The 16,939-nt window shown below is 43.2% G+C and overlaps 1 protein-coding gene across 1 annotated transcript in view; it reads right to left on the reverse strand.

Annotated features, from left to right (window-relative positions):
* Positions 1–384: 384 nt before the first annotated feature.
* Positions 385–16,939, reverse strand: part of LOC139057235 (rho guanine nucleotide exchange factor 17-like) — a 215,275-nt gene continuing 198,720 nt past the window's right edge. Inside the window, exons 22-24 of the mRNA XM_070535096.1 lie at positions 10,695–10,869; positions 7,215–7,385; positions 385–5,564 (exon numbers count right to left, since the gene is read on the reverse strand). Coding sequence (XP_070391197.1) covers positions 5,266–5,564; positions 7,215–7,385; positions 10,695–10,869 — 645 coding nt within the window. The 3' untranslated portion in view covers positions 385–5,265. The remainder of the gene's footprint in view (positions 5,565–7,214; positions 7,386–10,694; positions 10,870–16,939) is intronic.

Consider the following 16,939-nt stretch of genomic DNA (forward strand, 5'->3'; position numbering starts at 1 on the left):
GACTGGTCGGACCCAATGGGACTGAATTGGCCCATTAACCCCAATTGTGTCAGAAAAATCAATTGGCCTAATTTGCAATGCAAACGTTTTTCTTTTATCTAGTATATCAGCATCTGAGAGACAGCAATATGTGCTGTCTCTCTATGTGAACTAGTGATGATAAGTGAGCTTAGCATGATTCACTTCCAACCCAGCTACAGGCTCTCGAGTAGATAAATGAAGATTTGGCAGTTGTGCGAGATACCAATAGTGTATTGAGAGAGACATCAAAATGTCATTGCTATTTCACATGGCAAGCATTGAGATTCGCTTTACTAAATATATATATGCCTTGTGTAAAATAACGGAAAAAAAACACAGCACATGAAGCACAGTGCAAGTGAATACTCGTTTTGTCACTTGTTTTCATTCACTTCTGTTTAGTGCAATGTTTACACAGAGATGAGTAAAGCAGTGAAAATACAAACGGAAAAATACGACGCTTTTATAGCACGACATGTAGTGGTGCCGAAATTGTGTCTTGCCATCAGTGCAAAACCGAGTACACATTTCATAGTTACAAATATTTTTACAAGGTAGTTCAAGTAATCGGCAATTATATGACAACAGGTCCTCACAGAACAAACAGTAACAAGGAGAAAGAATAAAGCTGTATACACGCAGGCAAGTACCTGCCTGCCAGCAGACTGATCATAAACAAACATCTCCACATACCTGGCTGGGGAGGCGTGCAGCTGAACATAGTGTGTTACACAAATGCGTGCGTAATGAGTGTGATGACGTTCGTCGTTGTGGTGTGGTGAAATGATCAACTTTGCAAGTGCTGCCTGGAAAGTGCTTCGTGGGACAGTGTAGGCCGCCCTGCATTTGTGCTTTCGTTGTCATTGAATGAACTGACTACCCTTCCCCCAACCACCCAACCACCCAAGGCTGGTCTGGACCACTCATTCAAATAGCTGATTGCACAAGACAAGTTGTTGCACATCACATCAGTGGTGTACATTTAAAGAAGAAAAATTTCAACTGGTACGTACTAATTTATGTGAATGAGTAGGTCATTCTGATTCATTAGAGAAACCCTGGAAACCAATAAAACCCAACTGCTATCAGTTGAGACTGGGCTAATAGTGTCTCAGTTAAAACAGTCGAAAGATGTGGCACAGGGCTACCTGACAAAAGAATTTCAAATAATGCGAGAAATATTGCACTAAATACCTCAGAAAGGTCATGTCATCATTGGCGTGTTAATATTTTAAATATGATAATGCCATGTCAACCATGTAAACCTGTCATGTCAAGCACCACTAGCCTGCCTTGACATTGACAGATCACCAAGCCGAAATTTCAGTAAAAACCTTTCTGGGCCACTCAAGCTTCCTTTTGTAGTTAAAGGAGTGAATTATTTTCACTGTGCCTTTTTTTGCAAGTATAGATGCCAGACAATACTATGTTCAGAGGCATGTTGCTCAGGTACCACCTGACAGAGCATGTGCTTTATATCTTGTCACTAAGAACCACAGCGTGCCATTACTCAAGTGTTACCTAGCAGTGCTTCTTACAACCAAGCAGTACACAATGCAAACTTAAAAATCCCTCATCAGGGCCATAAACTACCACTAATAGCATGACTGTGCAAACAGAGCTGACATGAAGGTACTGCTCATAAGTGAGAAATTTGAGCAGTCCATTTTTTCTTCTTTTACACTACCAATACAGAGTATAAATGCCCCACTTTGTGACAAAAAGCCCACATCTATAGAAATGTTCCAGACCACCATGCTCAACATTATAAATGCATTTCAGCCATCAGCTGTTATCTAGCAAAAGACTAAAGAGCTTCAAACCCCTATAGCTTTAAGGGTCTGAGCACAACTGTTTACATGCCCTAGCTAAGCCTTGGGCAAGTCGGAAGACAGCCATGAATAAAAGATAAGATTAGGCGCAAGCTTCCACTTATTAACACATTAGGCCTAAGGTTTATCTAATATATATGGGTACATATGTATATATGACTCTTCACGCAACTTAATATTACAATTTTTTTGCCTCTATCATTGCCCCTGCTAATGGAACATTGAGGCACAAATGTGCTATGACATTGCTCTTACATGAGTATTCCAGCTGCCTTAAGATATCAAAGTTGCTACTAAGGAAGAAACATTCTCAAAGCAGACAATTTGTGTAAAATCTTCCCAAAAGTACCACATGGATTCTTTACCAATGTTATGACAAGCATCGTCGGGCCTAAGACACGGAACAAAGTCACACAATGTGCACTGTGCTGACATGTAAAGAACTGGATGAAGCGCCCATTGTATAATTAGTCCCAACAATGCTACACATAGAAAAAGTAAGTGCTATGTTACACAGTATCGTTGTCTGTCCTTCAGGGGAGGTTTACAGGAATCAAAGGTGGCCAAAACGTGGTCTTCTGAATTGTCTAATTGAAGATTTAAAATTCTATAAGCTAAGCCAGCCATTGCTGAAAGATAACTCCACAAAGTGAACTTCATCCCATTCCATTATAGAGAGGAAACATGATACAACTTGTTCACCCCGCACAATCATGGTGCCCACAGAAGTGATGGAGCAGGTCCATAGGGACAAAACAAGGACAATCTAACAGTGGCTGTTGTGCACAAAGAAACACGGATGGCACTTCAACCCAATCGCAGGTGCCCAGGAATCCCGATTTTTTCTAAAATATCAACGCTGGCGCCCCTTACCGAGGTGCCATTTTCGGAGAACGCTGCCTCGGCTACCATTTGCAGCAAGCAAACGATGTCGCGCTAGAACAAGATCTGGCACGTTGCACTTGGCCTGCACGGAAGAAGGTGCCGTGTCAGCCGTTGCAAGCAGCCTTGGCGACACACACAACCACATTTCAATGTCTTTGGCACTTGCGGCAGTATGCTGAGTCTCTAGGTGCACAGCACCGGCCACACACCACTTCTCTCTGAGCTGAATCGAAGCCCAGAAAAGACAAACACACACAAAAAAGGAGAGAAACAATTTGCCACCCAACGAGTGGGAAAGGGACAGTCAGGTGTGGGAGTTCTTGAAGAGTTCTCTGGGGTCAACACCACAGAGTTCAGTCTTAAAAGACTTGGCACAGTCGCACAGTCACCGAGCTTCACCAGCGCCAGTATACCACTGCAGTGGAGGAGGTACCGCGCGCGCTCCCGGTCTCATCACAAGGCCTAATGCTACCCCTTGTTTGTGGTGGCAGCATTTACTAGGCAATGTCAGGGTCACTGAAAAGGGCTCTCAGGGCACCACAACCAATTCAAAAGGCCTGATACAGCAGCAAATCAGTCACATTAAATGTCAGACAAATGTCTACAAGACAAAGTCCTCTCTCAGAGACTTTCAATTACCTTTATCCAGTGTCGAGAGATATCAATCTATGTCTGCATATTTTGTTGTCATGTCAAAATTCTGCCTAATGCTTCAGTGCCCTCTACAGTGTTATCCTTCCCTTAGCCCCACTGTCATTTTATTACAGCCTCGTTAATGTAATCGAAACAATATGTGGTACACAGTATAAACACCATCAATTATCTTGCACTTTACAAAGCTGACACATATGCGTAATCGCTCGCAGATGTTTATGAAAGTTAAACTGAACATCAATAGCTTTTTGAAAGATAGTTCATTGAGGGCCACGGTAACTTGAAAGAAGGTCTTTAGAATGTCAACACATTTTTTAATGATGGAAAACAGGTAAGTGTCAACTGCCCTGCATTACAAGATCCACAAACAAAACCTTACAATATCTCTAAAAAATTCCTATATGAACAAAAACCTGTTTTCAAGCTTAAGAGAATATTTGAATGTAGCTTACACCAAGGAATGTTGCTTTGCTATTGCTAGCAATACATGAAAAGTTGCTTATACTTGAAATAATTTTTTATCTACATGTACTATTTAAGTGTTTATCATCAAAAACATGCTTCCTAATGAACTTTGACAACATTGTTAAAGATTTTCATGCAGCTCGATTGCCTTCACAGGTAGCTGCCGTGTAGTAATTGTAAAAGCTATATTCAAACATGTTGGTTTGGCACCAAAAGTACAAATGTGCTTCACTGATTCCCATGGGCCTGAATTTTTGCTTTCAGACAAGTCATGATTTAGCTTGCATAACCTGCTACTGTGTATAACTTGCACACCCAGTTACAGCCCTTGGAAACAGAAAGGTAGAATAGTTGCATAGATAACAAAATACAACAATGTTCAAGTTCTCATGTGGCAAAGCAAAGCTCTGGAAATATTTTTGTTTTCATACAGCAATCATCAATACGTTCACTGCTGCTCTTTGTTCAACTGCAGTGTGAATCCATAGCAGCGTGCTAAGCATTTATACTAACCTTGTTTCAGGTGCAGTATTACAATGATGAGACTTTCACCTTGAATGTGGCTTCATAGCAACATGGATCACAATGCAGTGAAGCCAAACGTAAAGGCAACCCTCAATCTTAACTCGGATTCTCCCTTTGTCCAGAACATTTGGTGTGGGTGATAAACACAAAAATATGGTAAGCCAACTGCATCTAAGCTGCCTTGGAAGATGCGCAATTAGTCAGCATTCAACCAAACTGCACAGAGCTATCCCCACTTTCTTGACTCCATAGCTGTTCAGTGGCAGGTTGCAAGTAATAAAATTTTTCAAATTCACTTTCTTTAAATTCAATACACAAACTCACGTGAGGAAGTTAGATTTTTATACATATGCAAAAAAAATTTGTGACAATGTGAAGAACTGGGTTTAACAGGGAAAGCACACACTGTAACACAGTATGTGTTCTCTTCGTTCATCCCATTCCAGCTTCTGCTCACTGCTATGAAATTCAAATCAGATTTGTTTCACGCAGCAATTGAAAACTTGAGACTATGGAGCACTGCCTTTGTTACTGTCCTGGCTAAGTGCCATTCTCTCAACACTAGCCTCTGCACCTATAACAGCATACTATGGCCCTCAAGAACAGGTACTAAATGTAGGTGTGGTCATTCGGGTTTCATTCAGAAATTCCCGTTATAATCTCTCGTAAAGCTAGAGAGTCGGGTGGGATTTCAGCAGTTATGCTAAACAGTCTTGCTGTTAAAGGTAGGTACCATGCTTCTGATTCACACGAGCCACTTATTACTAACCACGCGCCCTCTTAACGAATGAATGAGTCGTCTGTGGTGCTCCGAGTGGCCGTTCCCCGTGACCCTGCACCACGGTGAGTTCCCACAGGCGCGATCCGCGAGACCTCGTTGTCATCACACTTGCCACAGCAAGAGGTGGTTGGTGCTGTCGTCTCGGCCGGCGGCCTCGCTCAGTCCGGCGCTGCGGAAGTCCTCATAGCCGTCGCCACCACTAATGACCAGCAGGCGGCAGCCCGCAGCCGGTGTGAGGGATGCCCTCCGGCTGGCCATCGAGGCTGCCACCGATGCTGATGTGGCGCCACTGTCACGCGAGCACCGCAGTGACCGGTGGTGGTGGTGCCGGCTCCCCGCGGGCTCCGTCGTCTCCACAGCCGTCAGGAACCGTACGTGGCCCGTGTGACCGTGAGGCACGCCTGGGTGTTTAGAGGCACCATCTGAGCAACCTTGTGCGACTAAATATATTTCTCTATAAAATTTTTGCAGCTCAATTTGGTCCAGTTTTACCCTACTAAGAATGAATCTTGGCTTGTTTCTTTGTGAACAATTTGCAATACATGTACTGAATACTATAATGTTAGCTGTCCTGGAAAGCGCTATGCCTCTCAACAATCCTTCCAAGCGCCCACTTCTACAACTGTCCAGAACAAATGGGGAATTACATCTAAGCACTCACAAGTTGCCTCCCCTTCATATCAGTTAGGGCTACAAAAGGTTGTCCATTTAGAAGGATTGTTGTTGTTTGTCTTGATTGGTTGAGATATGCCATGGGATCATAACTGAGGTCATGTTTGAATAAACACTTTACCAGGGACCTCCTGTTCTTCCTGAAGAAGCTTTGCAATGTAATTGTTACTTTTCCTTTATTTAATTTTTAATAAGCTTTTTCTAACAAAATCAATGCCTTCTGCAAAAGAAAGGGTGTTCCTTATACCTGATGTATTGTGAAGCAAAGGGTGCAAAAGTCTTTAAAAATTCATTTGTTTGGAAAGATTGAGTGTTTTTAATTTAGTGCTATTAAAGCTAGGGTGCAAGAAATGATACAAGTCTCTGCCATAATATTACTACGCTGCAAAAAATGGTGTAATCCTCTACTACATTGATGTGAGGATGTCCACCTGAAGTGATGTTCTTTTGTTTATAGTGAACCTGCTGGTGAGGGCAATGGTATTTTGGTAAGCCTTCTGTCTAGCTAAAGTTTACTGATAGGTGCATTCTATTTGTACGGGGCATGTAATCACTGCACTTATTGTCGGCCATTAAATGAAGCCAATTCAAGCTTTAATTTAATTACTACTAGTTTAGTTATTTTTGGCTGCAAAGGCAGTGCCGGCAGTTTTGTTCAACCAGAGTCTGCTGTTTATGCTACTTTTCTACCACAGAGGCTGCAGTTTATGGCTAGGTCTCCTATAGACTTCCTGCAACACCACAGTATATCCCAAGTGATGCCAACCCCTGGACTGGCTCAGGCAAGTTGACTCATAACTGGCGAGAATGCAATGAACAAAACGAAAGGACAAAAAACACAGATTACACAGGATGTTGCTCATACTGATGTGTACTGCATTTTCTTTGTCCTTGTTCTTTTCACATTGCATTCTCACCAGTTAGCAAATCTCAGAATTCCTTCCACAGGTACACGCCTTGAGCACTCAACTGGCTTCAATTCCACGGATGCTGCATGTGCACAAAGATTAATAAATACAGGCCACTTAGCTGAATTTAGTCAATTAATGGGCTCATTGGCAATTATAGCAGTACTTTTGATGCCGGCCACTGCTGTAAATTCTGGCCAGCATAAATTATATAATTTCATTAATAGAGTAAACGGCTCAGTGAGTTGGCCCAAATTTATTGCTAAGAGGCGCACAACAAATGGGATATAAAGAAAGAAAGGCATGGAATTTTATGTCAAATCTCCTAATTTTAACAATTTGAGTCTGTATGCCCACTGAAACACAGTACGACTTTTCATGGATTTCATTAAGCTACACTACTCGTGACTTGTCAACGACTGCCTATTACAGTGCACTGTTCTCACACGCCACAAAGCTGTGCGGCCTTACCGACAATGTTGGGCGGGCTACCCAAACGACTGGTGTTCGAGGTGAGGTGGGGGAGGGGGAGGGTGAGCAGCACACCCGCACTGGTGCCAACCCAGAGCAGGTCCTTGCAGGCCAGCAGGGCAGTGACTCGGAGGCACGCCGCTTTGTGCTGTCGGATTATGTCATCACATGCTGCAACACAGAAGGAAGAAAACTGAACCCACAGTACGCCAGTGCACTAGCTATTTATATTCACATACACACACACACACACACACATATATACATGTGTGTGTGTGTGTGTGTGTGTGTATATATATATATATATATATATATATATATATATATATATATATATACACACATATATACATATATTTATATATATTTAATTTATATTTTTATTTATATTTATTTTTTATTTATATTTAATATATATATATATATATATATATATATATATATATATATATATATATATATATATATATATATATATATATATATATTTTTTACGTGACAAAATACCGAAATGTCTATGCAGCATATTGACCAATAGCGTAAGACTAACAGTAGGATTATCAATGACGATGCTACTGTTGTGATATAATAGGCAAGTGCCTACATCTTGAATAATAAATGCTTCAGCAAATGAGTTTATGCTATATAATATGAGAAAACTTAGACATATAGAAAAACCATAATGCCACAGTGCTATTTCATTTGATATTGTTAACACATTCAGGAAAGTTTGTATGTGCAGTTCTGCAATTTCTTGCAAAACTTTAAAACAAGAACCAAGCAAAGAGGAGGCACAGATGTTGTTTGCACAAATATATCAAGAAAAGCAGCAATGAAACCATTTTATAGAATGTGCATGCAGTCTCTAAGGGCCACAAAAGAAACCAAGGTAAGGGCTTCTCCTTATCACCCTCGTGTCAAGCTATTGCCAAAGATGCGGCTGTGAACCTTTAGTGTCAGGTACTTTATGCAGCTGACTTCCATTAATCTTATCTTGACAAGACTCACCGAATCGGATTGGTCAATTATCCAGTGGGCCAAATTAAAAGAACCACAAAAAACTTTTAAACATACCACTGCTTCACCTGGCAGTATTTGCCTAATTCTAATGCATATCCCCATAACAAATGTGTCCCCCGCTTTCATTTGTTCATATAAATACAAAACAATGTGCACCCAAATCTGCTACACATCTCTTTCTGATTCTGGCAAACACAAATAAGATGAAACCTACAGAGTTTTCCTTCCGAAAACAGAAATTTATTGACACATAATGTCCATCGTTGTCCAACCCAAACAGCAAGTTATCACTGCACATGGACCACAATAACATGTCGTTCAAGTGTTGCACAATGTTTGATATACTATTGCATTTCTCAAGTGGCTCTGCAACCATCATAAACAGGATGGTGGCCTACGCCTAGCTAAGCTAACCATTTATCCAGAGTGCCGAAAACATGTGATGCAACTGTGTTGCCATTAGCTTGGCATGTAAAGTAACTTACTGTAATTAAAGCTTGAAAGTGGTGCGAAATTGTTGCCATCCAACATGAAAACTTGTTCGCTTGTTCTGCCACCATCTTGTGGTGACAATGGCAATGAAGCTGGCTCTCATGGCAACAATGTGAATGAGGTTTCAGTTTTGAATATGACTGCAATGCACGGACAAGCTACAGACAATTTCTCTTGGAAAAAAAGGTGCGGATTATATCGAAAAATTCCATAAAATTAGAAATCATTCATTGTGAGTTGCCATTTTCACTTCAAGATATGCCAAAGATAGGCTGAAAATCCGTATTTCCGTAGATAATGCGTCTTTTACGCATTTTCTGTAAATCTAAGCACTGCCAAGACAGACACTGTAGCTGTTGGGGTCATGATTAGGGTCACCAATGGGATCAGGCACGCGCATGCCAACCATTCAAATCCGATTATTTGTTGAAGGTCCATCGCATGATCAAAATAAAGTTTGGTCACAGAAATCTGTGGGCACTGGCTGAGACCTCTGGTTGGGATCGAATTAACCAAAACACTGAAAGTCAAATTAACTGGAATTCTAGTCTCTATTGATACATACACTGATCAGCATACTCATGAGCTTGTAGAGGCCTATTTATTACAGTGAAAAGAACACAATTTGTTTGCCAGTTTTTAAGTGTACTGACCAAATGAAGAAATATATTCTTGAACAAGACCTGCGTAGGCTTTTTTTGCATGTCCTGGCCAATTTACCGTATTTACTCACATAATGATCGCACTCACGTAATGATTGCACCCCTGAATGTTGTCGTTAAAATTCTTTTTTTTTTATTTCCCGTGTAATGATCACACCCCAAACTTGCCGCAGCGATATGTTGTGTGCCAAGTCTAGCTAATAATGATCGTACTTACCATCTGTCGAATGCTACACGAAGGACTCTTCAAGACAAACCAAGTGGTCTGCACGCACCAAACATTCTTAAGCAGATGCCCCATTTCATTCCTTTCATCACTTTCCGCACTTCCATGCCAAAAAAAAAGCTACAACCAAACTTGCCTTTAATATGTGTAGGCTTTATAATGGTTGTGGTAAACAACAACAACAAAGAAAGCGCCTTTCGATTCTCGTCTGCACTCGTGGGCACACAACAAACCGCAAGCAGCAACGATAGCAGCCACATTTACACTGACACATTAGAAGTGACCCTATTCATATGCCGACGCTCGTAACGCAGCTAAGATATTCGCCCACCGTTAGCAGAAATGTGCCGTATTAGGATAGTAGTCAAAACAAATGCTGCAGTTTCCGCAGCATGCCCGCCATACGTTTGTATGTCACTGGCAGCTAACCGCACCCATCTGTTTCTGTACCCTCATAGTGGACCATGGCTACATTATTGCCGTAAACTTGCCGATATTAACTATATTATTCATTACTGATATGGAAGAAACTGTTTCAATGCACGTAATGTACCACCGAGAAGAAAAAAATTCGCGTTCGGCTTGCTCCGCCGGCCGCCATTTTTGTTTTGGTGTCCCGCACTACATACAGCAGCAGCCACCTATTTGTTGACCTGTTGTCAACTCGCAGCATAAGCGGGATAAAAATTATTTTTTTCGGGGGGGGGGGGAGGGAGGGGGGTGAATTTAACCCGTGTAATGATCGCACTCCTGAATTTGCGTCAATTTTTTTTACAAGAAAGTGTGCTTATTATGCGAGTAAATATGGTACTCAGTTCTTTTCTAATATTTCTTTCTTGTTATGCCTTCCTTGTGTGGTGTTTTTTGTATCAGGAATTTGTTATAATTATATTTCCTTTGTTATCCATGATTCGCTGCCATTTGCATAAGTTTCCTTGCACTAGTAATAAATTCTCAGTTTCCAGAAAGCCCTTGTTCAACATCTACTCCACCTGTTCTCTCTACACAGCTCTGAAAGAAAAGGTCTTCAATATCAACCACTGTTTGATGAGCATGAAAAGGAAAGTTTCACATGCATACCTGAAAGCATTTTGGTTACAGCAGGTGCAATGTTCACATCCTGCAGGCACTCATAAGTGGTGGCGTGGAATAGCCGGATGACTGCACTATGCTGAATGGCCAGCCAGACACCAAGGCCGGACGTTACCATACACAGTACAGCTCGTGATGAGTCACTGCTTACTTGGAAAGAATGCTGTAATAAAGAACCACAGCTACATTGTACTTCAGATTTCTTTGAAAGCGTCCGGTACATTAAAGCATTATACATGTACAATGAATGCAAATCAAAACACTACTAAAAATGTTTCTTTGATAACAAGTTTTATGCTGCACTGACTCAACAGAAGCATAGACTCGTTCGGGGAAGGTAGTACCCGAAACTTGTGAAAAAAAAATAAAGAGATAGGCAGCAAGTTACGTTCCTGTAACACGTGAAGTGAAAATCTGCTACACACGTGGTAGTGCATTAAATTATACATTTGGAGGGGTCAGACTTCTTGCAAGATATAATGAGCCATAGGTGAAGTAAACGTATGGCGCTGTAGGTCGACCTCCTCATTGACACATGCAAGCACCTAATGCTCTAGCTAAAGGTTCTTTCAATATTTCTTTCATTCTCTCTTTCTGTCTTCTTAGCATTTTTGCTTGCTTATGGGAGTATGAGCATTCTTTATGATGACATTTTCTGTGTCACTGGACTAGACGCCGCTTTTTTTGGGTATGAGCCGTTGCAACGAGCCACTTCAGCTTTTGCCTTAAGAAGGAAAGCACCTCAACAGCTTACAAGTGCTCAGTACGACTCAGAGAAGCACTGTACGAGGGGAAATAAAAAAGTAAAGGGACTTTTGCAATTTCTCGCACTAGGGCTTGGTAACACTGCTAGTATCCAGCACTGAATTAGTGTCATCTGCAACACTTCTTAGTGTTGTCTGCAACATTTCTATGGAACGTGTCACTCTTATTCCCATGTTAGTTGTTAGAGTATAGCAGACCGTTAAACATGGCAGCTCCATTGTCGATCTGCACCAAGGAGGAAATGAGGGCAGTGATTCGCTTTTTGTTTGTGGAAGGTGTTAAACTTGCGGAAATAATTCATCGAATGCAAGCGAAGCTTGCTGACAGTTGTTTATCGCGAAGCAAGATCTATGAATGGATAGAGCGTTTCAAATAGGGAAGAACTTCTTTATGTGACGAGGAAAGGTCGGGTAGGCCATCAACAGCAATGACTGAGGACAATTTGAAAGTCGTTGAGAGTATGGTGATGGAAAACAGGTGAATCACAGTGGACGAAATGGCCAATACTTTACATATCAGTCATGGATCAGCATATTCCATCTTACACGACAGGCTAAATTTTCGGAAAGTGTGTGCAAGGTGGGTCCCAAAATAATTGTCAGCGCAGCATAAGGCACAAAGGTTGGACATCTCTTATAAAGATTTGGCCCTTTACCAGTGCGAGGGAGATGGATTTTTACAGCAAATTGTTATTGTAGATGAAACTTGGGTACATAATCACAAACCAGAAAGTAAGGCTGCGAGCATGGTTTGGAAACACTCATCATCACCAGAAGTTAAATAATTTAAATGTCAATCATCACCTGGTAATATTATGCTAATACTATTCTGGGACATCGAAGGTGTAGTAGCCATTCATTTCACCTTAAGAGGTGAAACTGTGAACAGTGAGAATTATTTTGATGCGTTGTAATCTAAACTGAAACCTACAGTCAGATCCAAAAGTCATCGAAAACTGAAGAGGTGCCACCATGCAGCAAGATAACGGTCGGTCACATTCTGCCAAACGGACGGTCGAAACAATGAATTGCTGGAACACCTGCCATACAGTGCAGACCTGGCTCCAAGCGATTTTCATATGTTTGGACCATTGAAGGAAGCACTCAGGGGAAGAAGGTTTGCAACCGATGCAAAATTGGTTACAGGTGCAACCAGAAAATCTTTCTTTCGACGGAACCAGAAAAATTGTGAAACATTGGGCAAAGTATGTTGAAGTGCAGGGAGGTCATGTAGAGAAATAATGTATGTTTCAGTTTTCCATCATAAGAATAAATGTACCTTTTCTCAAAAGTCGGCTTTACTTTTTGACTTCCCCTTGTATATCTTGCAATGCTAAGATGTCTTGCTTAAGGATATTTAATACCAGTTGATCATGAGTTGAGCCGATTTATTACCCAATTTGTAACAGGCATCAATTACTTTCTGTTAGTTCTTGTGAGCACTAATTAATAGTAAGTGGGCGACACAAGGAGTTTCAAGTGGAACATTTGGTTGGATGCAATAAGTATCGAAAATATTTTCCAGGGACAACATAATATTCCACTATGCCTAAACATTTATTTGAATTGAACTGAATTTATTTGCAACAAAGTTGTGAGGATGACCAGGCAGAAAAGCTGCTGGTTGTAGCTGCTGGTTGTAGATTGAGGGGAACCTGGAGACCTCATAGACTTCACAGCGCTCAACTTAAGGATGTCCTTATCACAGTGCATTTAAGAGTCAAATGATATAAATTTAATAGGACAAATACAAAATCCAGGCTGGCAGTGAATGAAATCTAATGGCATATAGTACTATCAGCTTTTGTGGATCAAGTTTTCCGTACCACTGTGCAATGAGCTGAGGTCTGCTAGATGTTACACATGAGTGCTTGTCTGACAGTACCATTCATGCTGACTGCACGCACTATTTTGATCAGTTAGATACTGTCACGTGGTAGTGACGTTGAAGAACACAGTAGCAATACTGTGAAAGACAAAACTAACTTTTATTGGGCGAACCTGTACCCACAAAAAGAGGCTACACTTATAGCACAACGATAGCGGCGAACACGGTCGGCGATCGGCAAAGATCTGACTAGCGGGTCAAGCACATCGGCTTTTATACAGCAGTCGTCGAATGTTCCAGACTAATCGTTGGGACCCGCATGCCTTCCACAAATTTTACACCATTCGCGTCACGCAATGAAATCAGATAACACAAGGTTCGGCGACAACAGACAGTGGATAAAAGCATCGATAACTTTCCAGAAACTTCGGATACATACAGGCGCCTCCCGCGCTGTGCGATAACATTTGTTAGGCAGCGAAACATAGTCGCCCGATAAAGATAAGTACACGTGTCAATACGATTCCACATTCTTTTTGCAGAGTTTACACATAAGGTGTGTTGCCTTTAATCCATGAAAGAGGAAGAACAAGGTGGACTGACGAGAAAGAAGGCAAGGCAGGACAATTATTACTCTGTAAAGGGGGTTTATTCAGGTCCTAGAGAAGCAGCGACCAACGCGGCAGCAGCAGCTAGGGCGCATCCAGTGAACGAACTAGGTATGAGCCACACGATGGCAACGGGGCTTTTTAGCCTGCCGATCTTCTTCCTCACAATCACCCCCGGAATTGAAGAGTAGCCATCCTGGCGATCTAGGAAGAGGCGAGAGGATCGTAATATGGCTTCAGCCGGTCAATGTGGACAGTCTCTCGTCCCCGACGACGCAGATCGGGAGATGGTGACACGGGCTCGACCCCGTAATCAACAGGTGATGGTAGCGCAACCATGTGGTAAGGCCCGTGGTACTTCGGGAGGAGCTTGGACGAAAGGCCAGGGGCAGCAACAGGTGGTACCCAAAGCCACACGAGTGAGTCTATAGGGAAGGGGTGAGGGGGTGGGCATAGGTCATGGCGCTCTTTTTGGCGGCACTGTTGAGCAGACGTCAAAGAACGGGCCAGTTGTCGGCATTTCTCGGCGTACTGAGCGACCATAGGAACAGGTGAACACTCAGCAGGGTCCGGCTGGTACGGGAGAACCGTATCAATGGTGCTGGAGGGATGGCGGCCATAAAGCAGAAAGAATGGTGAGAATCCGGTAGTGGCTTGAGAGGCAGTGTTATAGGCGTATGTGACGAATGGAAGTACAAGATGCCAGTTCGAGTGGTCAGACGCATAATACATTGATAGCATGTGACCAAGAGTTCTGTTGAATTGTTCTGTTAAGCCATTGGTTTGTGGATGATAAGTAGTAGTAGTGCGGTGAATAATTTGGCATTCAGATAGGAGTGACTACAGGACTTCCGAGAGGAATACGCGACCCCAATCGCTCAGGAGTTCAGGGGTGCGCCATGGCGGAGAACGAAGTTGTTCAGAATGAATGAGGCGACGTCATTTGCTGATGCGGCAGGCAAGGCGGCGGTTTCGGCATATCGGCATATACGGCGACAACAATCCATCGGTTTCCGGAGCCAGTAGATGGAAGAGGCCCGTATAAATCAATGCCGACACAGTCGAATGGCTGAGCTGGGCAGGGAAGCGGCTGGAGAGGTGCGGTGGAGAAATGCAGGACACATTTGCGGTGTTGGCAGGCAATGCAGGAGCGTACGTATCTGTGGACGAAGTTGTACATCCCTTGCCAATAATATTGCAGGTGAAGCCATGTGTAGGTTTTCGACACTCCGCCATGACCACACTGCGGATCAGAGTGAAAAGCGGAGCATAAATCTTGTCGAAGGTGGCGGGGCACTACTAAAAGCCATGTGCAGCCGTCATTGTGGTAGTTGCGGCGGTACAAAAGTCCATCGCGGATGGTGAAATGCTGCGCCTGTCGGCGTAACGCTCGAGGTGCCGAAGCTGCCAGAGGATCTGACAAAAAGTCGGATATCATGATGATCCATGGGTCTTTACGTTGCTCTGAGGCCATGTCCAAGATGTCAAGCGGTGAGATATCAGGTCTGTAGGTAGTAGTACTGCTGTCAGAAGTTACTGGGAAGCGCGAGAGGGCATCAGCGTCTGAGTGTCTGAGTCCAGAGCGATAGACAACATGCATATCATAGTCCTGAATTCGGAGGACTCACCGAGCGAGGCGGCCCAACGGGTCTTTGAGGTTATACAACCAGCAAAGAGCGTGATGATCCGTCACCACGTCAAAAGGTCGACCATAGAGGTATGGGCGAAATTTTCAAGGAGCCCATACGATAGCCAGGCACTCTTTTTCTGTTACTGAGTAATTGGCCTCAGTTTTTGTGAGTGTACAACTGGCACAAGCGACCACATATTCTGCATTAGGGTTCTGACGCTGTGCGAGCACGGCACCAAGGCCAACGCCACTGGCGTCAGTGTGAAGTTGTGTAGGTGCGCTTGGATCAAAATGGCGCAAGATCGGCGGAGACGTGAGTAGGCGACGAAGAGTTGTAAAGGCATCATCGGAGGCTTCTGACCAAGCAGAAAGTTCATTGTCGCCTTCTAGGAGTTGGTTTAGTGGTGCGATCACAGCAGCAAAATTGCGAACAAAACGTCGAAAATAGGAGCATAGGCCAATGAAGCTGCGTAGTGCTTTTCAGTTAGTGGGCTTCGGGAATTCGGATACAGTGCGAAGTTTAGCAGGATCAGGAAGGATGCCGTCTTTGGAGACAACATGGCCTAATATAGTCAATTTTTGAGCTGCAAATAGGCACTTTTTTAAGTTAAGCTGGAGCCCAGCATTCTGGAGACAGGTCAAAACTTGATGTAAACAGCGAAGATGGGTCGGAAAATCAGGGGAAAAGACTACAACGTCGTCGAGGTAGCAGAGACAAGTGTGCCACTTCAGGCCGCGCAGGATGCCGTCCACCATGCGTTCAAAAGTGGCGGGCGCGTTGCACAGACCGAACGGCATTACAGTGAATTCATACAAGCCGTCTGGTGTTACAAACGCAGCTTTACAACAGTCAGCGTCAGCCATGGGCACCTGCCAGTAGCCAGAGCAGAGATCTAAGGAGGAAAAAAACTCTGCACCTTGCAAACAATCAAGGGCGTCATCGATACGTGGCAACGGGTATACATCCTTTCGGGTAATCTTGTTAAGCCTTCGATAATCCACGCAAAATCATATGGTGCCATCTTTTTTTTTAACTAGGACGACTGGTGATGCCCAGGGACTACTAGAAGGCTGGATGACACCGCGTTTCAGCATATCGGTCACCTGGTCATTGATAACGCATCTTTCAGTCGCCGATACTCGGTAGGGACGCTGCCGAATGGGCGCATGGCTCCCAGTGTCGATGGTGTGCAAGACAGTCGTGCAGCCGAGGGATGTTGCTTGGCAGTCAAAGGAAGAAGAGAAGCCTTCGAGCAAGTGAAGAAGTTCATCGCGCTGCGTCGACGTAAGGTCACTGGCAATAGCTGGGGTAAAAGAACGCGGCAGTGACTGAGGAGGCAATGCCTTGAGAGCGGCAAGATAAGTGGAGTCGTCCGTCGTCTCAAATATTGAAGATGAGGCCA

The sequence above is a fragment of the Dermacentor albipictus genome, chromosome 3 (assembly GCF_038994185.2).
Source record: "Dermacentor albipictus isolate Rhodes 1998 colony chromosome 3, USDA_Dalb.pri_finalv2, whole genome shotgun sequence".
Classification (NCBI taxonomy): domain Eukaryota; kingdom Metazoa; phylum Arthropoda; class Arachnida; order Ixodida; family Ixodidae; genus Dermacentor; species Dermacentor albipictus.